The sequence below is a fragment of the Pleurodeles waltl genome, chromosome 2_2 (assembly GCF_031143425.1).
Source record: "Pleurodeles waltl isolate 20211129_DDA chromosome 2_2, aPleWal1.hap1.20221129, whole genome shotgun sequence".
Classification (NCBI taxonomy): Eukaryota; Metazoa; Chordata; class Amphibia; order Caudata; family Salamandridae; genus Pleurodeles; species Pleurodeles waltl.
In genome coordinates, this window is record NC_090439.1 from 568518056 (window position 1) to 568544316 (window position 26261).

The 26261-nt window shown below is 44.2% G+C and overlaps 1 protein-coding gene across 1 annotated transcript in view; it reads left to right on the forward strand.

Annotated features, from left to right (window-relative positions):
• The window catches only part of DSG2 (desmoglein 2), a 439785-nt gene that overhangs the window by 206474 nt on the left and 207050 nt on the right, over positions 1–26261 (forward strand). The window contains exon 6 of the mRNA XM_069220070.1: positions 19472–19629. Coding sequence (XP_069076171.1) covers positions 19472–19629 — 158 coding nt within the window. The remainder of the gene's footprint in view (positions 1–19471; positions 19630–26261) is intronic.

A 26261-nucleotide genomic window follows, 5' to 3' on the forward strand; every position in this document is an offset into this window, starting at 1 on the left:
CTTTTCCTCCAGGTTTCCCAACCCCCCTATCCAATGCCATGCACTATGGATGACTTGGTCAGGGATATTTGCCTGTGCTTTTCCACCTCTGCATCTCCCTCTCATTCCATTTCTGGTTCAGAAGCTCAGGCAAACGTCTTGCACAATGATCCTAGTAACTCTCACTTGAGTGCATCAGTCTTAGTTCACAACACTTCTAGACCTCTCTGTGGTTCCACACAAGAAGCTCCCCAACAGGCCAGACCTTCCTACTCCGAATCGAGGACAAATCAGACACCCAGATCCCCAAACTCTCAACCTAGTGATTTGACTCCTAAGGTCATAGAGTTTGGCTTTCTTAACCTACCACCAGAATGTATGGGCATTCTTAAGGAAGCACATAGAACCCCCCACTAGAGCCTGCTATGCAGCAAAATGGAAACATTTTCTTTGCTACTGCCATTAAAAACAAATTGACCTTTTTCAAAGAAACAGTACAAGACAGTCTGCTACCTACTTCACTTACAAAAGACAAATTAGCATACACTTCTGTACAGTTAAATCTTGCCGCAATAGCTGCTTACTTCCAAAACAGGTAGCACCTTTCTCTCTTTAAAATCCCAGTCATCAAAGCCTCCGTGGAAGTACACAAATAACTTATTCCACCAAGGGTTCCTCCTGCATCTTCTTGGAACCTCAATAGTTTACTTGCGAGATCTGTGAGTCTCCCATTAGAACCTCTGTGCTCATGCCTTCTACAATTTCTGTCTTTGAAAGTGGCTTGCTTATTTGCCCTCTTTTCACTGAGGCGTGTTAGTGAGCTCCAGGCATTAACCTTATAAGAACCTTCCAATCACACTGAGATAAAGTGGTTCTCCGCACCAACCCTAAATTTCTACCTAAGGTAGTGTCTCAATTTCATCTCAACCAATCCATTGAATTGCCAGTTCTTTCCCTCATACATTAGATGGTAAAAGAGCACTTATGGTCCACATTGATAGAACTAAAACTTTTAGAAAATCTAGACCACTTTTTGTCATCTTTTCACCACCACACAAGGGCAAACCTTTAGCCAAATCAGGCATAGCCAAATGGATAGTAAAATGCATTCAAACTTGCTATGCTAATGCCAAAAGACATTTACCTGTTCCTCTTAGAGCACACTACTCGCAAAAAGGGGGCAACCATGCCTTTTTTTTAGGAAATACTCCCTCCCATAGCTGATATCTGTAAGGCAGCGTTGTGGTCTCCAAACATTACTATGTGAATATTTTATCATGTCTGCTAACCAGTGTATGAGAGGCAGTGCCACATACCTTTTTTCAGACCACTGCAACACCCACAGGTTAGCCACCTCTTCAATCTAGGGACTGCCACACGTCATTGAGCGAGGTATGTTACTTACCCTGTAAACATCTGTTCGATGGCATCTGTCGCTGTAGATACGCATGTTCTGCAATAGCTCGCCATCTGGTGTTGGGCCGGAGTGTTACAAGTTGTTTTTCTTCGAAGAAGTCTTTCGAGTCACGGGACCGAGTGACTCCTCCTTTTGTCTCCATTGCGCATGGGCGTCGACTCCATCTTCGATTGTTTTTTTTCCGCCATCGGGTTCGGACGTGTTCCTGTCGCTCCGAGTTTCGGAACGGAAAATTAGCTAATTTCGGAAGATTTTCGTCGGTATTGTTGCGTTCGGGATCGGCGTACTTAGATTCCACACCGCATCGAAGATCGAAGAGCTCCGGTGCCCTTCGGGGTAGTTTTTCGATCCTCCGTCGGGGCCTGGTCGGCCCGACCGCGTGCTGAAGAACGCCGATGGAACGGACCCCGTTCCGTTTCTGCCCCAAATGCCACAATAAATACCCCTACACAGACCAACACTTGGTCTGCAACCTGTGCCTGTCACCTGAGCACAGCGAAGACACCTGCGAGGCCTGTCGTGCGTTCCGGTCCCGAAAAACACTCCGAGACCGTCGAGCCAGAAGACTTCAAATGGCGTCCGCACCGACAGCCCAACGGGAGTTCGAGGAACAGGAAGAAGAAGGTACCTTCTCGATCCAAGACTCAGACTCCGAAGGATTCGCCGATACACAAACCGTGAGTAAGACGTCGAAAACCACACAAAGAAACATTTACAAGGCCCAGGGGACGCCACTGCCACCAGGCCATGGCTCGACCCATAAATTCGGTGACCGACCGTCGGCACCGAAAAAGGCCCAAACAGTGCCGAGATCGTCCGACTCCGGTCGAGACACCGGCACGCAGCCTTCTCGGGACCGAGAAAGTGCTGGAGACAAGCCTCGACACCGAGATGCCGGTGTGGACACGGCTCGACGCCGAGACAGCGGCACCGAAACAGATCGACGCCGAGAGGTTTCGGCCCCGAAAAGGAAAAAAGTCACCTCGGAGCCGAAAAAACACGCAGACAAAGTTTCGATGCCGAAACAAACTGCAAGCGACCCAGCTTCAGGCTCTTATACAGAAGAGCACTCGCTAACCTCCCAAATGCAAAAGCATAGGTTTGAGGAAGAGCTACAAGCAACTGATGTGGACCATACGCAAAAGCGTATCTTCATTCAGCAGGGGACAGGAAAAATAAGCACCCTTCCCCCCATTAGGAGAAAGAGAAGGTTGGAGTTCCAGACGGAACAAGCACCACAACCAAAAGTGGTGAAAAGAGTTACACCACCACCCTCTCCTCCGCCCGTGATTAACGTTTCACCAGCACAAACTCCATCACACTCCCCAGCTCACACCACCATGAGCCAGGGTGACCAAGATCAGGACGCATGGGACCTATACGACGCCCCAGTGTCAGATAACAGCCCGGAGGCATACCCTACAAAGCCATCTCCACCAGAAGACAGCACCGCGTACTCTCAGGTGGTGGCTAGAGCAGCACAATTTCACAACGTAAGCCTCCACTCAGAACAGGTCGAGGATGATTTCTTGTTCAACACACTCTCCTCCACCCACAGCTCCTACCAAAGCCTGCCTATGCTCCCTGGTATGCTCCGGCACGCAAAAGACATATTTAAGGAGCCGGTCAAAAGTAGGGCAATCACACCAAGGGTGGAAAAAAAGTATAAGCCGGCTCCTACAGACCCGGTTTTCATCACTACACAGCTGCCACCAGACTCTGTTGTTGTAGGAGCAGCTAGGAAAAGGGCCAACTCTCACACATCTGGAGATGCACCACCCCCAGATAAAGAAAGCCGCAAGTTCGATGCAGCTGGTAAGAGAGTCGCAGCACAAGCTGCAAACCAGTGGCGCATCGCGAACTCCCAGGCACTACTTGCGCGCTATGACAGAGCCCACTGGGACGAGATGCAACATCTCATTGAACATCTGCCCAAGGACTTCCAAAATAGGGCAAAACAAGTGGTTGAGGAGGGACAGACCATCTCCAACAACCAGATACGTTCCTCCATGGACGCTGCAGATACAGCTGCATGGACAATTAATACATCTGTAACTATCAGAAGGCATGCATGGCTCCGAACGTCTGGATTTAAACCAGAGATTCAACAAGCAGTTCTCAATATGCCTTTTAATGAAAAAGAACTGTTCGGTCCAGAAGTGGACACAGCGATTGAGAAACTCAAAAAAGATACGGACACTGTCAAAGCCATGGGCGCACTCTACTCCCCGCAGAGCAGAGGGAATTACAGCACATTCCGTAAAACGCCCTTTCGAGGGGGGTTTCGGGGTCAAAGCACACAAGCCAGCACCTCACAAGCAACACCGTCCACTTACCAGGGACAGTATAGAGGAGGTTTTCGGGGACAATATAGAGGAGGGCAATTCCCTAGAAATAGAGGGAGATTTCAAAGCCCCAAAACCCCTACTACTAAACAATGACTCACATGTCACTCACCCCCTCCACACAACACCAGTGGGGGGAAGAATAGGTCATTATTACAAAGCATGGGAGGAAATCACTACAGACACTTGGGTTCTAGCAATTATCCAACATGGTTATTGCATAGAATTTCTACAATTCCCTCCAAACATACCACCAAAAGCACAAAATTTAACAACACACCATTCCAATCTCCTGGAGATAGAAGTGCAGGCACTATTGCAAAAGAATGCAATCGAATTAGTGCCAAACACACAAATAAACACAGGAGTTTACTCACTGTACTTTCTGATACCAAAGAAGGACAAAACGCTGAGACCAATCCTAGACCTCAGAGTAGTGAACACTTTCATCAAATCAGACCACTTCCACATGGTCACACTACAAGAAGTATTGCCATTGCTAAAACTGCACGACTACATGGCAACTTTAGACCTCAAGGATGCTTATTTCCATATACCAATACACCCATCGCACAGGAAATACCTAAGGTTTGTATTCAAAGGAATACATTACCAATTCAAGGTACTGCCTTTCGGATTAACAACCGCACCAAGAGTCTTTACCAAATGTCTAGCAGTAGTCGCAGCACACATAAGAAGGCAGCAAATACATGTGTTCCCATATCTAGACGACTGGCTAATCAAGGCCCATTCGTTAATAGAGTGCTCAAATCACACAAATCATATCATACAAACCCTCTTCAAACTAGGGTTCACCGTCAATTTCACAAAATCCAAAATTCTGCCACGCAAGGTACAACAATACCTGGGAGCCATAATAGACACATCAAAAGGAGTAGCCACTCCAAGTCCACAAAGAATTCAAAATTTCAACACCATCATACAACGCATGTATCCAACACAAAAGATACAGGCAAAGATGGTATTACAACTACTAGGCATGATGTCATCATGCATAGCCATTGTCCCAAACGCAAGACTGCACATGAGGCCCTTACAACAATGCCTAGCATCACAGTGGTCTCAAGCACAGGGTCACCTTCTAGATCTGGTGTTAATAGACCGCCATACTTACCTCTCGCTTCTGTGGTGGAACAACATAAATTTAAACAAGGGGCGGCCTTTCCAAGACCCAGTGCCACAATACGTAATAACAACAGATGCTTCCATGACAGGGTGGGGAGCACACCTCGATCAACACAGCATACAAGGACAATGGAACGTACATCAAACAAAACTGCATATCAATCACCTAGAACTTCTAGCAGTTTTTCAAGCACTAAAAGCTTTCCAACCAATAATAGTTCACAAATACATTCTCGTCAAAACAGACAACATGACAACAATGTATTATCTAAACAAGCAGGGAGGGACGCACTCCACGCAGTTAAGCCTGCTAGCACAAAAAATTTGGCATTGGGCAATTCACAACCAAATTCGCCTAATTGCACAGTTTATACCAGGGATACAAAATCAACTCGCAGACAATCTCTCTCGAGATCACCAACAGGTCCACGAATGGGAAATTCACCCCCAAATTCTGAACACTTATTTCAAACTCTGGGGAACACCTCAGATAGACTTGTTTGCGACAAGGGAGAACGCAAAATGCCAAAACTTCGCATCCAGATACCCACACAAACAATCCCAAGGCAATGCCCTATGGATGAACTGGTCAGGGATATTTGCTTACGCTTTTCCTCCTCTCCCTCTCCTTCCTTACCTGGTAAACAAACTCAGTCAAAGCAAACTCAAACTCATATTGATAGCACCAACTTGGGCAAGGCAACCCTGGTACACAACGCTGCTAGACCTATCAGTGGTACCCTGCATCAAATTGCCCAACAGGCCAGATCTGTTGACACAGCACAACCAAAAGATCAGACACCCAGATCCAGCATCGCTGAATCTAGCAATCTGGCTCCTGAAATCCTAGAATTCGGGCACTTACAACTTACCCAAGAATGTATGGAAGTCATAAAACAAGCAAGAAGGCCATCCACCAGGCACTGCTATGCAAGTAAATGAAAGAGGTTTGTTTGCTACTGCCATATTAATCAAATACAACCATTACACACAACTCCAGAACATGTAGTGGGTTACTTGCTTCACTTACAAAAATCTAACCTAGCTTTCTCTTCCATTAAGATTCACCTTGCAGCAATATCTGCATACCTGCAGACTACCTATTCAACTTCCCTATATAAAATACCAGTCATTAAAGCATTCATGGAGGGCCTTAGGAGAATTATACCACCAAGAACACTACCTGTTCCTTCATGGAACCTAAATGTTGTCCTAACGAGACTTATGGGTCCACCTTTTGAACCCATGCACTCCTGCGACATACAGTTCCTAACCTGGAAGGTGGCATTTCTCATCGCCATTACTTCCCTGAGAAGAGTAAGCGAGATTCAGGCGTTTACTATACAGGAACCTTTTATACAACTACACAAAAATAAAGTCGTCCTAAGGACCAATCCTAAATTTTTGCCAGAGGTTATTTCACCGTTCCATCTAAATCAAACAGTGGAACTTCCAGTGTTCTTTCCACAGCCAGATACCGTAGCTGAAAGGGCACTACATACATTAGATGTCAAAAGAGCATTGATGTATTACATTGACAGAACAAAGAACATCAGAAAGACTAAACAACTCTTTATTGCATTTCAAAAACCTCATGCAGGAAACCCAATTTCAAAACAAGGTATAGCCAGATGGATAGTTAAATGCATCCAAATCTGCTACCTTAAAGCTAAACAACAGCTGCCCATTACACCAAGGGCACACTCAACCAGAAAGAAAGGTGCTACCATGGCCTTTCTAGGAAACATCCCAATGCAAGAAATATGTAAGGCAGCCACATGGTCTACGCCTCACACATTCACCAAGCACTACTGTGTAGACGTGTTATCCGCACAACAAGCCACAGTAGGTCAAGCCGTATTAAGGACATTATTTCAGACTACTTCCACTCCTACAGGCTGATCCACCGCTTTTGGGGAAATAACTGCTTACTAGTCTATGCAGAACATGCGTATCTACAGCGACAGATGCCATCGAACTGAAAATGTCACTTACCCAGTGTACATCTGTTCGTGGCATCAGTCGCAGTAGATTCGCATGTGCCCACCCGCCTCCCCGGAAGCCTGTAGCAGTTTGGAAGTTACCTTCAATTATTTATATATGTATCATCTCAACCTTAAATAGGTGCATACTTAGTCACTCCATTGCATGGGCACTATTACTACAATTCAACTCCTACCTCACCCTCTGCGGGGAAAAACAATCGAAGATGGAGTCGACGCCCATGCGCAATGGAGACAAAAGGAGGAGTCACTCGGTCCCGTGACTCGAAAGACTTCTTCGAAGAAAAACAACTTGTAACACTCCGGCCCAACACCAGATGGCGAGCTATTGCAGAACATGCGAATCTACTGCGACTGATGCCACGAACAGATGTACACTGGGTAAGTGACATTTTCAGTTTGTGGCATGTAGTGCTGTAGATTCATAAGCGCCCACCCTCCTACGTGTACACTTGTGGCCATTGCAGTTCTTTCCATTTACTATTATTCACTATTTATACTTTCAGCATGGTCATCGCATTACTTAAACATACTTTACACTCCTGTTCTCACCTGGCTGTGGGAAAACAATCTAACAATGGAGTTACACAATCTAACATGCACATTATCACCAAGAGGACAAGTCTTCGTGACTCGAAAGACTTCATTGGAAAAAAAAAAAAACTTGCACAACTCCAGACCCAACACTAGATGGCAGGAGTATGCAGAACGTTTGAATCAAAATGTCAAGAACAGATACTTATAAGGTGAGTAACATTCTTTATGGTGCTTCGGGTTGAGCACGATTCCAGGGCTTGTGATGACTGTCTCCTTCAGAAAAGGCACAAGGCTGTCAGCATGCCTCCTGTCTCACTCCCAAGCTTAATCACAGCTGTTTCAGAGTCTTGTCCCAGTGTACCCTGAATTTGCGGGTCTGTCTGATGTTGCAGCATGTGGAATCCTTTAGGAAGGCCATGTTGCACATTTTTGTCAGTTTACTGCTGCCGTCTGGTGTGCCGCAGGGTCCTCCAGTTGAGCTTTTGTTGGCGAGTCCACCTTCAGTGGTATCTGTGCCCCCTTGAACCTGCATCTGGTTCAGTACCAACACTGATGCTGACTTCGGGTCCAGCACCACACACTGCTCTAGTTCTCTATGCATAGACTCTGTTGCTGGAGGAGGGCTTGCAGCCCATTGTGCTTTCCGACTCAAAGCAGAGTCACCAGAACACAGCCAGCAAGCAATCCTTCTGACTATGATACTTAGCCTTTACCACACGGTAGTGCCCAGCCTTTGCATAAGCTTTTCAGCACTAATACATATAGTGACCGTTTTGATGAAGGGGTTGATTTTGTCTCACAGCATGACGACTAAAAGTGGTATGAAGAACACAAAGATGCAAGTAGCTGGATATTTTTCAAGATACTGGCCTTGTTTTGCCCTGCGACTGAGGAAAGTGCCTTTTTCGCTTTACAAAGGGTGGTTACAGTGGGGGTGAAGCATGTTTTGAAAGAGGTACTCAAGCCTGTTCAGGCATCTAGAGAGCCTCTATTGCTGTTTAATGAGGCCCTTACAGATATCATCTTGGGCAAACTCATGTTCAGGACCACCAGTTAGTAGGCTGGTCACTCAGAGCTGTCATCCAGCCCTGGAACGGTTTAATGAAAGCAGTGCCATGGCATGTTAATTTGACCTTTCTGTCCCCACCAGACAATTCAAACAGTTTTGCAGCATGATTCCTTTTCTGGATTCACATCTGTGCATTATTCCGCCACCTAGTATTTGGTTCTGGAATTCCCTCTTTTTTTGTATTTTATTTTTTTAAATTAATCTTCTTGTGTTTGTCATCCTCCATTTGGTGCTTGGTTTGTTCCCTTGTGTGACGTCAGAATGCCGCCCTGAAGTTTCTGTGTGTGGTAGCCATCTTCAGATTCTTTTTTTCTGCCATTGGGTCTAGAAGCAAAAGGATGAGTGCCGAAGTTTTTTTTTTTGTGACTGTCAAAAATCAAGAAAAATCAAGGTACTTTTTGGGAAAATATCGCCGAACGAGGGAAGAGAAGAGTAACCGAGAGAAGGGAACCGCTGGACATATCCCCCGGCGGGGGATGCCGACAGAATTTGCAAGTGGCAGGAGAATGAAGCATGGTAGGGGGGGTCGTGGAAAACACCCCCTTAAATTCTGTCCGAACTGCCACAATAAATTTGCCTACTGTGACCCGCACGAAGTCTGCAGCCTCAGCCTGCCGAGAGCCCAAAGGGATGAGGGCCGCAAGGCCTGCATTGCTTTTGTACCCAAAACACTCAGGGCATGCTGAAAGCAGAGAGAGGAACACCACATACCAATGTATAGCCAAAAACCTCAGCCATCCTGAACGACCTAGGCCTAACCATTGAGGAGAAAGGGCAGGCCAGAGGCGCAGAATCGACACAGGGTGTTGGACATGAAAATTCTTGAGGGGGATTGTTGGACATTGAAATTCTCAAGGGGGATGCAGAGAAAAAGCATGTGCCAAAGAAAATGACAATGGACTTTGAAAGGAGACTCAAAGGTAAAGAGAGAGCAGAAAACCTCTGAGGAAAAAATCCCAGAGAATGTCTCACAAGGTAGCCCTGACGTCCAAGAAAATGAAGATCGAGGTTCAGCCTTGAACAAATAAGACCCACAGATCCCAGACCAGGGATGTCGAAACCGTCAAAACCTCCACAGCGATGCCGAAAGAGACCATCGACGACACAGGACTTCAAAAAGGCATTAGAGGTGGAGAAGAAGAGGCTTCGACTAGAGGTTGAAATTGCAGCCCTCTTACAACACAGAGGAGTTCAAAATGCTAAAACATTTCACAATCTCACCAAAACCTTTGAGCACAGATGTTGAAGAGACTGCTCTAGAAGTGCCGGCAGCTCCGAGCCCTACGAAGAGGAGGATTTTTACTATCATAAGGGGAAGAAGAGAGCTTTGAGGACGATTTGAAGGACTTTGACACAGATAGCTCAGAAGAGGAGCTCAACAGCTACCCCTCGAGGCCTTCACCTCCCAATTACATCTGTCTACAGCAGTCTAATTAAGAGGGCAGCAGAAACATATGATGTACCCTTAGAAGAAGAGAAGGGAGACTCCTGCTTCCTATTAGAAACCCTCTGGCCATCAAGCAAGGGGAACCTGTATTTCCAAATGCTACCGAGCATACTGGACTAGGGAAAGGAGGCCTTCAAAGAACCTGCTGCAGCAAAAGGGGTGACACCTAAAGTGGAGAAGAAATCTGAACTTTCCTGGAAGGACTCCAAATAAATCCAGAGGAACACAATGGCAGACCCTTATCACTACTGCAAGAAGGATGTACATACCTTCACAGGCCTTACTCCTGAAAGGAAAAGCAGGAGGCTGGACATGCTAAGGAGAAAGATGGAGAGGGAGGCAGCAACACAATGGTGTATAGCAAACTCCAAAACCCTGCTCAATAGATATGGCCATCAGCAGTGGGACGAGATTGAAGAGCTAATGATAAGGGTCCCAGAAGAGAATAAGAAAAGGGTCATCTTAGAGGGGAAAACCATCACCAACACCTGCCTAAAATCAACCCTGGATGCTGCTGATGCATCCAGTAGACAAATGTGTATGGGGACAACCATGAGGAGACATGCATGGCTCTGAATCTCTGGTTTCAAGTCTGAATTACAGGTCTCCATTAGCCCTTCACTGGAGATGCCTTGTTTGACCAAGAGGTAGAGGAGTCTTTGCAACAAATTAAGAAGGACTATGAAATATCAAAGGCAATGGTTGCTCTCGAATAAAGAGGCAACTTCATAAGGGGAGGAAATACCTCAGAAGACCCACAGGAAGGGGACCTTTTGCAACAAGGCAGCAGTAGCAGCAACAGCCCCAGGTGAGTACACAAAAGACTGGCCAGCAAACCGGATACCAGTAGTGGCAACATCCTGCAAAAGAGCCCTTTTGAGGTAGAGTGATGGGTCAACCCTCCAGTGGAGGAAGAATATCCAAGTGACTTGGAAATACCCTCAAGCACACAACACCGGTGAAGGGCAGAATAGCATAATACCCACAAGAATGGGAAAAGATTACCACAGAGAATTGGGTTTTAACTGTGGTACTCCACAGCTCCAGTATAGAACTCACAAACCTACTAACTCCAAACCCACCAAAGAATAAAAGATATCCCAGAACAGAACTGGTGCAACTAAGGAAAACAGTAAAAGAAATCCTTCAAAAACATGCAATAAAAAGAGTGCAAAAAGAGAAGTTAAACAGGGGAAACAACTGACCCTACTTCCTGGTACCAAAAAGAAGACCTTACAATGGACCTCTGGTTTATAAACAAATTTATCTGCACACATTTCAAGATGACAACCCTACAAGAGGTAATTCCACTCCTACAAAAGGATGACTATATGGCAACCATAGACTTATAGAACGCCTATTTGCACATACCTATGAATCACGTCCACAAAAAATATCTCAGGTTTGTACTTAAGAAGGCTCACTATCAATTCAAGGTCTTACCCTTCGGAATAAAGTCATCAGCAAGGGTTTTAACAGAATGCCTGGCAACAGTTGCAGCGTTCCTAAGAAGGAAGGGGTAGCACATATACCCCTACCAGGATGACTGGCTAATAAAAGCAATTACAAAGGAGAAATGTCAAAGGGATACTCAAACAGTGATCATAACCCTACAAAGGCTGGGTTTCAGCATAAACCACAATAAATCATCCCGAGGCCGCAACTGGTGAAAACTTTCCTTGGAGCCAGACTGGATGCAAGGAAAGCACATTCATACCCTACCCAGAAGAGAGTGCAGGCAATCAAAGAGCAAACTCACCTATACCAGAAGAGGCGATCTCTGACCGTGAGGACAGTCATGAAACTAATGGGCATGATGACATCAGGCATCCCCCTCATAACCCATGCAAGACTCCGCACGCGTCCATTCCTGAAATGGCTAGATAACAACTGGTCAGGGGCCACCGGAAGCTGGGATGATCTAGTGGTTGTAACAGAGAGAATACAGAAGGAGATACATAGATGGGCATCCAGAGACCTAACCAAGAGGGAGACCTTTCAAGACAACAACTCCATCGGTTACCATCACACCAGATGCTTCTCACAAGGGATAGGCAGCACACCCAGACAACTTGAGAATTCGAGGCCAGAAGAGCAAAGCAGAAGCAATAAGACACATCATTTTCCTAGAGATGAAGACAGTGTTGCTAGCCCTGAAAGCTTTTTAAACACAAGTATCAGGGAAAACCATACTAATCCAGACAGACAATACAACAGCAATGTTCTGCCTGAACAAACAAGAGGGCAAAAGGTATTTTACCTTAAGCAAACAAGCCCAAGAAATATGAAAATGCCCAATACCACAAAGGATCAACTTACAAACAGTACAAACACCGGGTAAGGGCAACATAGAGGCAGACAGATTAATCAGACAGCAAAGCAGCACACATGAATGGGAGATAAAACAAAAGATCTAAGAAAAAATCTTCAGGATTTGGGGCACACCAACAATCGACTTGATCACATCAGCAGAAGACAAAAAATGCCAACTCTTTGCCTCCAAGTTTCCACACCACCAGTTAGAGGGGAATGCCCGGTCACTGGACTGGTCAGTGAGTTTTGCCTATGCCTTTCCTCTGACTCCCCTAATACCAAATGTAATGGAGAAGGCCAGGCAACCAGAGACGAATTTCATCCTAATAGCCCCACAATGGGCCAGACAAACATGGTTTTCAAACCTACACGAGCTATCCAAGGCACAAATGAACAAGATCAAAGTGGAGCGTGACCTGTTCACAATTCAAAGGGGACGAGTGTTCCACCTGGAACCAGCAACACTTAATCTAACAGCACAGCACCTGAATACATAGAATTTGAACACCTAAACCTACCACCTAGGACCATGAAAATATGAAAGGAGGCTAGAAAGTCAATGACAAGAAAATGCTGTGCATCAAAATGGAAAAGATACCTCCTATGGTGCACAGAGATGAATACCTTGGAAGCAATATATGGACAGGAAACAGTCATAACCTATCTTACACACTTCATGGACAGTTATTTGTCTCTCAAGGTACACTTGGCAGCAATTGTGGCCTACACCAGGGGAGCTTTGTGTAAATGTTTTTTCACAGCACTTGTTATAAAAAGGTTCCTGGAAAAGCACCAGCCACAATGTGGCGCTTGAACACTGTATTGACGCACTTGATGACAAGAACATGTGAACCTATGCACAGAGCTGAACTCTGGTTTACCACATTAAAACTGCTTTTCTGATAGCAATCACATCGCTATGAAGAGTAAGCATGATTCAAGTGCTAACAATACAGGAACCACACATGCAAATTCACAAGGACAACAGTCATTAGAACAAATCCTCAATTCCTACCTAGGATGTTGAGCAAATTCCATTTCAACCAAACCATCCACTTACCAGTTTTCTTTAAGACTCCACAGACATAATTGGAAAGGACATTACATATCCTTGATGTGAGAAGGGCACTAATATGCTACCCAGAGGAGACCAAACAGTTCCATAAAGAGAACCAACTGTTTGTTTAATATGCCAAATCCAGTAAGGGTTCACCTGTCACAAAGGAAACTATTACACAATGGATTGTGGAGACATTCGAAACATGCTACACATCCAGTGGCAAACGCCTACCTCACCGCCCTAAAGCACACTCAACAAGAAAAAAAGGCGCAGCACTCGCATTCATGGCAAACGTGCCCATAGGCACTATCTGCGCAGCAGCAACATGGGCATCCCCATACACATTCGCTGTGGACATTCAAATACATAAAGAAGCTCATCATTTCACCCCAACCAACACAAGAAAGAGAAAACCGCTAAATAATCGAATGCACAGCATGTGAATTCAGAAAAGGATTCAATGCTGCAAAACGATATGGTTACTTACCAGTAGGAGACGTTTTGCAGTCTGAAGAGTTTTCAGGATTCACATGCGACCCACCCACATCACCGGAAATGAGAACAGAACAAACAGGTCTTATGTATATAAAAGCAAACTATTAAAAAAATAAAATTAAAAAAAGAACAGAAAAAGAATCTGAAGATGGCTACCATGCACAGGAACTTCCGGGGCACCGTCTGACGTTACACAGGGGACGGAGCATGCACCAAACGGTGGTCGACGATGCCAAAGGAGGGAAAAAAAAAAGGCAATTCCATACCTAACCAGTAGATGGCGGAATAATGCACAGCATGTGAATCGAGAAAACACTGCAGGCTGAAATAAATACTCCTACCAGTAAGTAACCATTTCGTTCTGCCCCCATCCATGGCTATAGCAGGGTTTTTCAGTGTCGCCAACATCAAGCACCCCTGCCATCTCAGCAGGCCTTCCAGCCTTTTTTGTAGCAGAGGTTGCAGTTCACAAATACCATGCCTAGGACAGCAAGGACAATGTGCAGCTCAATCCCCCATTCCTCCACCATCTGCCACTGCAAAACTGCTTTAGTGTGTCCTTTCCACCACACAGACACCCTGGCAGAGGCAGGATCTGATTTTAACTCCAGGGGGACGGCAAGCCATCCTTTTAGACAAGTGAGTCCATTGGGGCAACCCATCCCCATCTTTTTTTTCACCCTGCCACTTCCACCACCATCGGGTCGGTTGACGGAGGACCACCTGTTCTTTTAGCAGCTGGAATTGAAGGCCCTTTTGGGCAAAGGGGCATATTATGACACCAGAGGAAAGAGCACAGTGTTACTTCTGCTATTTCCTGGTGCCGGAGAAGGACCGAAGCCTTGGTCCCATTTTAGATCTTTCCCCTTTCAAAGCCTTTCCATGACATGATCTTTAAAACGTTATCCCAGGTCCTATCTGCCCTAGACTCTGGAGACTGGATTGTGATGTTGGACCTGCAGGACACTTAATTTCATATCCAGGTCCTGTAGGTTCAGATGCTACCTGCTGTTCAGTGGGCCAGGTGCATTTTCAGTTCACGGTGCTTCCTGTTTTGGCCTCACCAGTGCCCCTCAGGAGCTTACTAAAGTAATGCCGTTGGTTGCAGCACATCTCAGGAGGTAGGGTGTCCCGCTCTTCCCTACCTCAACAGTCTGTTAAAGGTGGCCTCGCCCCAAGGTGTTGCCAGCCACTTCCAGATAACAGAGAACCTCCTACCATTGTTGGGGTTCATGATCAATGTGCTGAAGTCACACCTGACACTTTCACAGTCTATCCTGTTCATCTGAGCCACTCTGGTTGCAGTATGATTCCATGCTTTTCCCCTGGAGCAGAGAGTCCAGGACATTCGGGCTATGATACTGATGTTTGTCTCTGTCCTGGATCATAGTGCAGATGATTCTGAGACTACTGGGATTGTTGGCATCTCGCATCCTGCTGATGAGACATGGCGTATGTGAGCTTTGCAATGAGGCCTGGAATCTAGTGGACACAGCACCAGGGGAATATGCTTGATTGTATCCTGACTTTGGAGGAAACTGCAAAAGACCTGCAATGGTGGCTGCTGAACCGCAGTTGAATCCGAGGCAGACTCCTCTTCTTGTCCCACCCAGATTTTACAGTGGTGACAGATGCATCACTTCTGGAGAGATGGGGATCCGAGGCCTCTGGTCTCCAGTAGAAGCTGTGCTCCATATCAGTTTGTTTCAGTTAAGGGTGATTTGCTTGTCATTGAAGGCCCTTCCTTCCCAATATTTCAGAAAGGCTTCTACATGTGCTCATGAACAAAATAACCACCATCTGATACTGCAACAAGCAGGGTGGAGTGCAGTCTTGGGTCCTGTGCCAGGAAGCTCCACTCCTCTGGATGTGGCTGTAGCACCAAGGGATTTTGCTGTTGCTTACCCGCCTGTGGAATCTGTGAATGCCAGAGCAGACAAACTCAGCTGCCACGCTTGGCTGATCACGAATGGCAGTTACACTTGGAGGTTAAGCTAGGCATTTTCTGTTGGTGGGGAGAACCCTGGCTCGTCACAGCCGAGAATGTGCAATGTCAACATTTTTGCAAGTTGAAGTTCCTTTAGGAGACGCTCTTGTCAGAGACACATTCCACCTAGAGTGGAGCTCAAGACTCCTGTGTGCTCTCCCACTGCTGGCTTACCTGCCCTGAGCTTTGAAGATCCCGAACGAGCTTAACACATAGCTCCTGGGCATGAAGATCTGTCCTCTGATCAAGCTTCTGCTTTAGGAGGATCTTCTGTTGTAGCAGCAGCAGGGCAGGGTGCTGCACTTGAACCTGCACAATTTGCATCTCCATGCCTGGAGACTGAACAGAAGCTGTTGCTCTCTTGTCCTTCCTTCTTAGGGCTTTGATGTTATCTGGACTAACTTCACCTACATTTCTGAAGTCTCCAGATTAAAGAAGACCAACGTCCTCAAACCTAATCCAGACAAGACATAAGTAGTCACATTCTGCCAAGACATCCTGATATGGAACTCCAACAGGTGGCTAGTTGATCTCAGACCTACTTCCAACCCTAGTAACCATGCGAAGACATTCAGAATAGTGGTTGACGATCATCTCTCCTTGACAAGACAATTTCTTCCTTCTGCTTCCACACCCTGAAGATGCCCATGAAAGGCTTGAAGTGGCTTCCTGTCCACACCAACAGAAATGTCACCTAGGCCCTCATTACCAGAAGCTGGACTGCGGGAACACCCTATATGTAGGAATACATGCACTACTGGCATGAAAACTTCAGACCATACAGAATTTATCAGCCAGACCCGAACTCCCACATCAGGGCACATCTCAAAAACTTCCACTTGCTTCCTATCCACAAGCAAATTCTTTATACATTCCTTATGTATACGTATAAAGCCTTGAACAACATCAGTCCACCTACCTCAACATTCACTTAAACTTCCACAAACCTACTGGATACCTCTGTTGCGCCAGACACCTGTTCGCACACATCCCCTGCATATGCAAAACCATATTGTGTGGTTGCTCCTTCTGTTAAATTCCTCCCAAAACCTGGTATGCCCTGCATCTACAACTCACATCTGTCTCCTCAATTCTTGAATTTTTCCAAGCAATTGAAGACTTTGCTCTTCATCTCTGCCCTGGGATAGGCCCATGCTGAGGTTGCTTCCAGCACCAGGATAGTCTCCTGGGTGAATCCTATGTTTTAGAAATGCATATAACATCTTGGCGGACGGGGCATCTGTTAGACTGTCGCCCTTCCAGCATTCTTTGCCCAACCCTAATGAGGAAGAGAGACTTCATTGTTTGGTCCACAAGAGGTCACTAAGCTTTTATATACTTCGCACCAAAGACCATAGGGCTGATGATCAGCTCTTAGTAGGGTTTTTTGGGACAGAGAAGAGCAAAGCAGTGCAAAACAGACCCTCTACCGATGGACTGTTCTCTGCATAAAGATCTTCTATGAACAGGCAAAGAAGCGGCCTTCAGAGCTCACTTCATCAGAGCTAAGGCTGCCACCGCTGCGTTAGCATAAGAGTTGTGACATGGCCTAGTCATAAGTGAATATTGGAAGAGCATAATACATCCTATCAGTGAAAGCTGTATAACTTTCTCCAGCTGTTCAAACATTTACAAACTCATCGAAATGACTTGGTGCACCCGATTGAATCTTTATGCTGCGTACCCGTAAGAAGAGCTAGCACATTTCAAGGAGTATGAATTCCAAATACAGATATTGCAGAAATTTTAATCATTAAATGCTTGTGTTTTATAGACTTTGAAAAGCTCGCTTCTGGGGTAGTGTGTAGTTTTCCATGATGGATGGAGGAATCTATGTGCTCCCTGTAAACTAGAGCTTGCTTTCATCATAGGCTTGTCTTCACAAATCTAAAACATATCAACTAAGAAACCCAGTAGTTTCAGACATAATCGAAGTTAACTGTGTCCCTTGACTGTACTGGTTAATGTAAACTGCTCTGTCCTTTGTGGGTCATTGTGCTGCAAATTATCTGTGCATTGTTTAAGTAAAGTTATTCTGTTATCTGCCCTTACCCATCTACTGAGAGCATAAAGGGGATACATTACTCGTGAGCAGGTATAAGTGCTCAGAGCAAGGAAACATAAGTCTGACAAAGTAGTGGTATTCTAAAATGGATGCAGCAAGATCCCCTTGAACTGCCATTGTTTTCCACAAATTGTGTAGTTGTTCCTTTGATGTTGAGATCTGGGTCTGCACATCTCCTACCTAGAATTGTGCCAACTTAATCCTCTAGACTGGTCCTAACAAATCTAGTCACCACAAGTTGCACATCTGTTATCAAAGTACTTGATTTCCTCCATTGTTATCAGGTCGCATATTTAGAGGTATTCAAGTAGTTCATCTGAGAGCTAGCAGATACAGCCCTAGTTTAATCCCCAAATCTCAGCATAGTTGTCCTGGTTCTTCAAGGAAAGGCAAATCTTCATGTTTTCACAGGAAATCAGCATTGCAATATAAAGGAATAAGGCACAAAATTGCTAGCTATCACTGAAACCTAGGGCATTCCATTTTAATACAGCTTCCTTAGTGTAAAGCTCTAGCCTTGACCTGTGGTCAGGTAAATCTCACAGATGATATTCGTTCCCAGAAAGGTGTAAGAGTCTGTGTTGGAGGGCAGGACCTTCACCTACAGAGAAATCCCCTCCATCCTCCGCCCCCAACACATTCCATAACTCAAACAAAACCCCATCATAACCAAGAGAAGCCAAACGACAATAATGGAAATGTGAGTGAACACACCTGATCTTGTCACCTTGTACTGGCACAGACCCAGAATATTAGAATTAGAATTAAATTAAAGCTTTACCGATGAATGACATTCTGAAGAGTTCATCTATATCCTCAATCTGATTATCCTTCCAGCTATGTTTGTGAATTAAAGTTAATTACGTAGTCAATGGGTAAAGATACAAAATGTTTTGCACTCCCAGCTTTAGTCTTAAATCTAGATATCCGTCTATATTTGTGAAGGACTCTTGTGTCTTGAGTTGACATTTTTGATAACAGTAGTGCAACCAGAAAAAAAAAAAACACAGTAACTAGGGTCATGGGTTGAAGAGACTTGACCAGCAACAAACGGTAATATAGAACTTGGAGCTTTGAATGATCAAGACTACAGTATTTTTGTTTAAGGAACAGAAAAGTACACCTAATCCACATCATCCATCCAAACCCATTTTCAGCCACCAAACACCTTTTCCAGTGGAGTAATCTAGTTCATAGGAATGGGCAACAGTTATAGTGTGAAGAAGTGAGGCCAAAACGATGGATTATATCACGACGAACACAGGTTATGCGCGAATATTAACAAATATGATGCCCAAACCTACATCAACTCAACAAGGTGTGCCAGAAAATCTACTCTTCCCTCTCTATCAAAAAAACTCAAATATAGGCAAAACCCAGCACTAGATATAACAGTATGCTCACTCAGACAGAGCTGGTCAATAAACACTCCTCATAAGAATACATGCTACGGCAAGACAACAATCGCAGGTGCATGCTTAAAACTCTGTGAGCGCTATATGAATACTGTTTAATATAATCCCTTTGTTTTGGTATTGCTTGCATAGCATTGCTTTTGTGTGAGATTCTGCTGGTGCTTCTTCATTAATTGTTTGTTCTTTTCCTTAGATTCCCTGGTGATGATAATAAATGCAACAGATGCAGATGAAGAAAATAACTTAAATTCTAAACTTGCATACCGAATTGTTTCATCAACAGGACAGATATTCTTTCTGAGTAAAAGTACAGGGGAAATCCGCACTATTGTGGATAATCTTGATAGAGAGGTAATGTAATGAATACTTTACAGTTATTTTGAGATGTTTAAAAGTTATTGTCTCTGTCAGTTTTCTGAATACTGGTATTTAAAGCAAATATGGATTCTTTTTTTTGGTATTTCCTGCTCAGTAGATCTCCTGACTAGATATTTTTTAACAGTTTTGGGAAAGATCTTGCACTGGGGACCTAGTTAACAGGAACCCAGTGCACTGACAGTTGAAATCACATCAGATACCGGGGAAAAAAGTGGGGGTTAACCATGTCAAAAGGAGGCACTTTCCTACAGAAATGAAGTTAATTTTTAATTTGATGCAGATCTAAACCAAATGAGGAATTCAAAGCTTGAGAGTGCCATATCATCAGTGCAGGACAATACCCGCTCGTGACCTATACCTAGACAATGTAAAATCGCCAAACTGGAGGTGATGTTCCTGAGGTCTCACCTAGGTATTTTACTGATGAAAACATTTACTCCAAAACAGACAGAACAAACTATGAAATCCCTTTTGAGCAACAAATATGTAATAGAAGATTAAACACACTTATACATCCGATGTATTCAGGTATGAGGGAAAAGTAGTTGATCGCATTATTAAAATGTGACAGTTTATCAACATACAAAAAAGAGGTAAGATTGTATTAAGGTAGGGAGAGCTTGGGTCAGACGCCAGTGATTGATTTTTGATTGGACAAAAAAATTGTTATAAGATTGTGGGCTTAAATATTGAATTCATCTATTTGATTTTTATTCTGTTTTTTTATTGGGTAATTGTATGAGTTTGTCCACTTTTGTACGGGTTTTAAAATATTTCCGGGCAGAGAATGGTCATCAGAAAATGTTTGTATGCTTTAAAGAAAAAATTGAAGTTCCCTTAACGGAACGCTGCTCTATGATTAGATAATGCTGTGAGGCTTTTTCATGTGGTTACAGGCAGCCAGTGGCAATTGTGTACTGCCATGGGTATTATTCTGTGTCTGGATACCACTTAACACATGTCCCAGAATCACAACTATTGTTTCGGAGTATAAACTGAACACCACTTCAAGTGGCCTTGCATGAAAAAGGCAATCTCCGGATGAGTCAGCTAAGCTATTGGGGATAATATTACTAACTACTTGCATTCTTCGAATAAGCAAAATCTGACACTGAAAGAGATTCACACACCCACAGCTCTGCATGATCATTACAACAAATGCATTTTTATTTATTTATTGTTTTACAAATTTAAGGAACCCTTTAATTGGTGAATATTTTTATACAAGTCTTCTAAAAAAATTAACAAATAATTCACTTATGACACTAGAAGGAATTAAAATCTTGACCACAGTTCTGAAGAAAAATCGTGACTGGGCCGAGAAATGGGGTTTTGCAGAAAAAATTGATTATCGGGCACCACTAAATTGTTATTCGCACACTAACCAGGAGTTATGTAAACGTTATCAAGTGAACTACATCAGGTGGATTTAAAGGTGCAGTTGTCATTTCTGATAGACTTCTCCAGATTCCCCACAATTTCACTATTCTTCCAGGTGTCAGATTGGACGTTGAAAATTCTTGGGCATTACCCTTGCATGCAAATAGCTGGTGCCATGCGGTTTTGAGCTGACTTCATTCTGCTCCAGAAATGACAATAGGACCTATATAGTCACCACCCATGTGTGCTGACATTGGTGCAGAAAGAAACAAACAACAGCTGCAGATCCGGAGCTAACCCTACTCTCTTTAAGGCTGTGTTCTTTTCAACATTTTCCAAATATTCTCTGCTGGTGTGCAAGGGAAATAAATGTCCCCTCGAGAGTAGACGGGCTTAAACCATGTGGGGTGTCTGTGACAGACCCCCATGTGGTTAGCTTGTGCTACGTGGGGTCAGACCATGGCTCCAGGACCTGCAGCGACAGCACCCAGATGTATCCAAAGGCCATCCGAGAGTGTAAGCAAAGCTTATTGTCTCAAAACATTGAAATACTGTGTCGAGCAAAATCAGGGGGAAGATTCTGGTCCTGTTCCCATGAAAGGTCATTTTTGAGGTCCAAGTCATCCAGTAAGTCCAAGGAATAAATATCAGAAGTCCAAGCAAGGCTTTGCCCCACTCTTCTACTCGGTCTCCTGAGAGGGCACTATCATGCCTCTTGGATCTGCTCCAGCGTTCAGTCCTCAGAGCCAGTTCTGAATATACCCCTGTAATTAGCAGAGATTCCATGGCCCATATTGACTCCTAAACAGATTCAGGCTGCTATGTTGTACATTTTAGGCATTTCAGCTCCCTCTGCCGTGCCAGTGAGCCCCAAGGAGCCGAGAGTCCCCATGTGCATTTTCGAAGCAAGTTCCTCCTTCCTTGCCAGTTGGGCCCTCTGAATATGCCACAGATCTGTTCAGGCTTCGGTGCTGGACCCTTTTCCCACACCAGGACGTGATCTTTCGAAGCTGGGTGATGGTGGTCAACTCATAGTAATGTCTCCATCTAGGGTGACCACCTGGCATTGAGGCAAATTCTGGGCAGGTCTGTGAAAAAAATTCAGGACAAAGGGTCAAAATTCAGGACAAAAATTCAAGAACAAACATCAGCTTTACAGACACACTCAAGAGAGGCCATGCTTCACTATGTTATCAGTGCATTTATTTACTCTTTTAACAAAGCACTATTTATTCACTGTTGTTTTTTTGTGATTGCCTCCTGGTATGCTACGTCTGGTGCCACATTACGTCCTTGTTCAGTAATAAATTAATGCCCTTCAGCACTGTCAAGGCCATCAACCCTACCCAAATCTACCCAATCTTTCTTGAAGAGAAAGTAAGAGCAAAATTTTGATTCTGTTTCTGAACATGTTAAAACCCCTGGCAAACTGTATGGGAAACATTAAGGTAATCAACCGTATGCTAGTTTAAACAAATTGAACAAAAGCATCTGGCTCACCCCAACCGCCCATGGACTTTTAATCTAATAAAAGTTTAAAAGTTTAATGAGGCAGGGTAGGTGGTGTGGGCGACAGTCTCACACCTAATTTCAGGATGTGAGGTACCTACAACTTGTCTGTAGTCTCACAGCACTAGAGTGTATGTCTGGAACTCTACATTTATCTCAGAACTCTGAGCCCGGACTACCAATCAAAGATAATGAAAGAGGAGAAGGAAATTGCGATCAGATGGGAGATCCCAAGTACATTTTTTAAAGGGTTGTTGCTAAGAACTGGATAAAAAAGGAAGAGAAGAACAAGGGTGGGACAATTCCTAAAATCAGACATGATGGTTCCACCAAGACTAGCGAAAGGTATCGCATAGCTGGGGAGTTGTCTCTGCAAACAGGAGAGAAACAGAAGAGGCACTGTCAAGCGGTTGAAAAAGCAGCAATGCAAACTCTTCCGGTGCAATGGTCTGCTGTTAATGCTTGTGAAGGGTGAGCAGGGGCCAGACCCCTTGCAAGGTTGTGCAAGGCAATATCCCGCTGTGTCCATGTCTTAAAAAGGTTTTGAAATTGAGCAAAAGCCAAACTAGAGATCTTGGTTATCCCTAAGTGTCAAGTACACATAGAATCTTCAAAATATTTGGGATTTAAATTGTACAAACAAAATGTAAAAAATGTAACCCCTTTGCTGCCAGACCTTTTCCCCCTCCTGTGCCGAGCCTATTTTTGGCTATGTGAGGCAGTTCGCGCTTAGGCCCTCATTACTTTTTGTTCACATAAGCTACCCATGCCAAATTTGCGTCCTTTTTTCCCAACATCCTAGGGATTCTAGAGGTACTCAGACTTTGTGGTTTCCCCTGAAGGAGACCAAGAAATTAGCCAAAATACAGTGATAATGTTTTGTTTTTTAAAAAAATGGGGAAAAAATGGCTGCAGAAGGCAAACAAAGGGTTTGAGGTGGCAAGATCACCATCTTCCTAGCTTTCAGGAACAGGCCGACTTGAATTGGAAAACCCAATTTTTCAATATAATTTTGACATTCTACTGGGACATACCCCATTTTTACTATTTTTTGTGCTTTCAGCCTCCTTCCAGTTAGTGACCAAAATGAGTGAGAAACCAATGCTGGATCCCAGAAAGCTAAACATTTCTGAAAAGTAGACAAAATTCTGAATTCTGCAAAGGGTCATTTGTGTACATCCTACAAGTGTTTCCTACAGAAAATAACAGCTGAAATAAAAAAATATTGAAATTGAGGTGAAAAAAACAGCCATTTTTCTCCACGTTTTACTCTGTAACTATTTCCTGTGATGTCAGATCTTTGAACGCAATATACTGTTACGTCAGCTGGACTCTTCCGGTTGCGGGGATATATAGGGCTTGTAGGTTCATCAAGAACTCTAGGTACCCAGAGCCAATAAATGAGCTGCACCTTGCAATGGGTTTTTATTCTATACCGGGTATACAACAATTAATTTGCTGATATATAAAAAGTGAAAAATAGGTATCAAGAAAACCTTTGTATTTCCAAAATGGCCACAAGATAAGGTGTTCAGAAGCAGTGGTTATTTGCACATCTCTGAATTCCGGGGAGCCCATACTAGCATGTGAATTACAGGGCATTTCTCAAATAGGCGTCTTTTTTACACACTGCCTTACATTTGGAAGGAAAAAATGTAGAGAAAAACAAGGGGCAATAACACTTGTTATTCTGTGTTCCCCCAAGTCTCCTGATAAAAATGGTACCTCACTTGTGTGGGTAGGCCTAGCGCCCACGAAAGGAAATGGCTCAAAACACAACGTGGACACATCACATTTTTTCACAGAAAACAGAGGTGTTTTTTGCAAAGTGCCTACCTGTGGATTTTGGCCTCTAGATCAGTTAGCACTTGGGGAAACCTAGCAAACCAGCGCATTTTTCAAAACTAGAGACCTAGGGGAATCCAGGATGGGGTGACTTGTGGGCTCTGACCAGGTTCTGTTACCTGGAATCCTTTGCAAACCTCCAAATGTGACAAAAAAAACACTTTTTCCCCTCATTTCAGTGACAGAAAGTTCTTGAATCTGAGAGGAGCCCCAAATTTCCTTCGACTCTGCGTTCCCCCAAGTTGCCCGATACAAATGGTACCTCACTTGTGTGGGTAGGCCTAGCGCCCACGAAAGGAAATGGCCAAAACACAACGTGGACACATCACATTTTTTCACAGAAAACAGAGGTGTTTTTTACAAAGTGCCTACCTGCGGATTTTGGCCAATAGCTCAGCCGAGCCCCCCCCTTCTACCCCCAGAACCCCCCTGCAAGAGATGGGGTTTATCCATAAATACTTTATAAGGAGGGCTTGCTTCAATGCTCATTGTTTCCCACTGACCATTCTATGGATCACCATCCGGGTTTATCCTGCACAGCTTTCACTTGCCTTGCTAGAACCTGTAAACTCACTGACCCAGAGAAACCCTGTGCTCCTGCACTACCTTATCTAAGCCTTCCCACTTTTACAGGACAGCTGTGCTCAGAGCAACTCCATCAGTGGCATTCTGCAGGTCTTTGGGGGATTTGTTTCTGGACAGCGAGCTACTAAATTTCCAAACCCCTGTGGCAGATTACCGTATTCACCTCGGTCAGCTTCTTACTTACAACCACCTTAAACAATCATTAAATGCCCTATTTCATGTCTGCCACATAGCACTAACCCTACATGAGGTGTGCCAGAAGCTGTACACTATAGGGACTTGTGGCAGACTGATAAGATGGGAGTACAGACCTTTGCTGCAACATGGACACCACTCCAGGTCTTCTTGTCATACTACCTGGGTGATTGATGTGGCCAAACCTCTGCAAGATACGGACTGGACTAAAATATTGGACTTTCCCACAAGGTATCCCACTGCTGTCACTTTAAATACGTTCATAGAGCTTCCTTGGGAATGCATTCCACCCATTGCTTGCCATTGGCTTAGTGGTTTGTAACTCATATTTTGTTGCTTTCAATTTGCTGGCTTCATTTGTTTTAGACTATCCAGCTATTTACAGTATCCTTCAAGTGTTCCCTTCTGTAAACAGGCCTGTAAATCTTGTTCTTATCTCATCACATTTGCTGTGCATTCAAAGAACAAGGTCAAATGTTAGGCTCTGTCTTCAGTTGGGAACCTAGGGCCAGATGTAGCAAAGGTTTTTCCCCATTCTGTGTCTATGGGAAAAGTGTTTGTACATATGGCCCCTAGTGTTTACTTTTCTTTCTATGACTTTAATGTGAGAGGATTTATGCAACAATGTTGCTGGATACTGGGGGCAGGAAAGAGTTTTTTCTATCACATGACAGCATTTAAATAAACGTAAAAATGTTTCAGAATTAGGAGTACAAATGAAGCACATTTCTGTTAATTCTGAACTGTGCTGGAAACAAATACCTTTATATGATTAAAACAGATCATTGAATTAGGTGATGCAATTTCCACACACAGTCTGTGCACTGTATAGTTTTATTTGAAAAACGTTGTCTGTACAAATGTAATCCAAAACGTGTTGTCTGTAATGGCAGTGTGCCACCTTTCCATGCATACTCCACTCCACACCACTGCATCCTTCTTTGCATCACTCCACTTTACACCACACCATGCCGTTGCACTGTGGGACAATTCACTCTTTTCCACTGCACTCTATGCCATTACACCTCTCTACTCTGTACCACTCTACGGCAATGCACTTTAAGCCTCTCTACACCACTGTGCTCTGCACC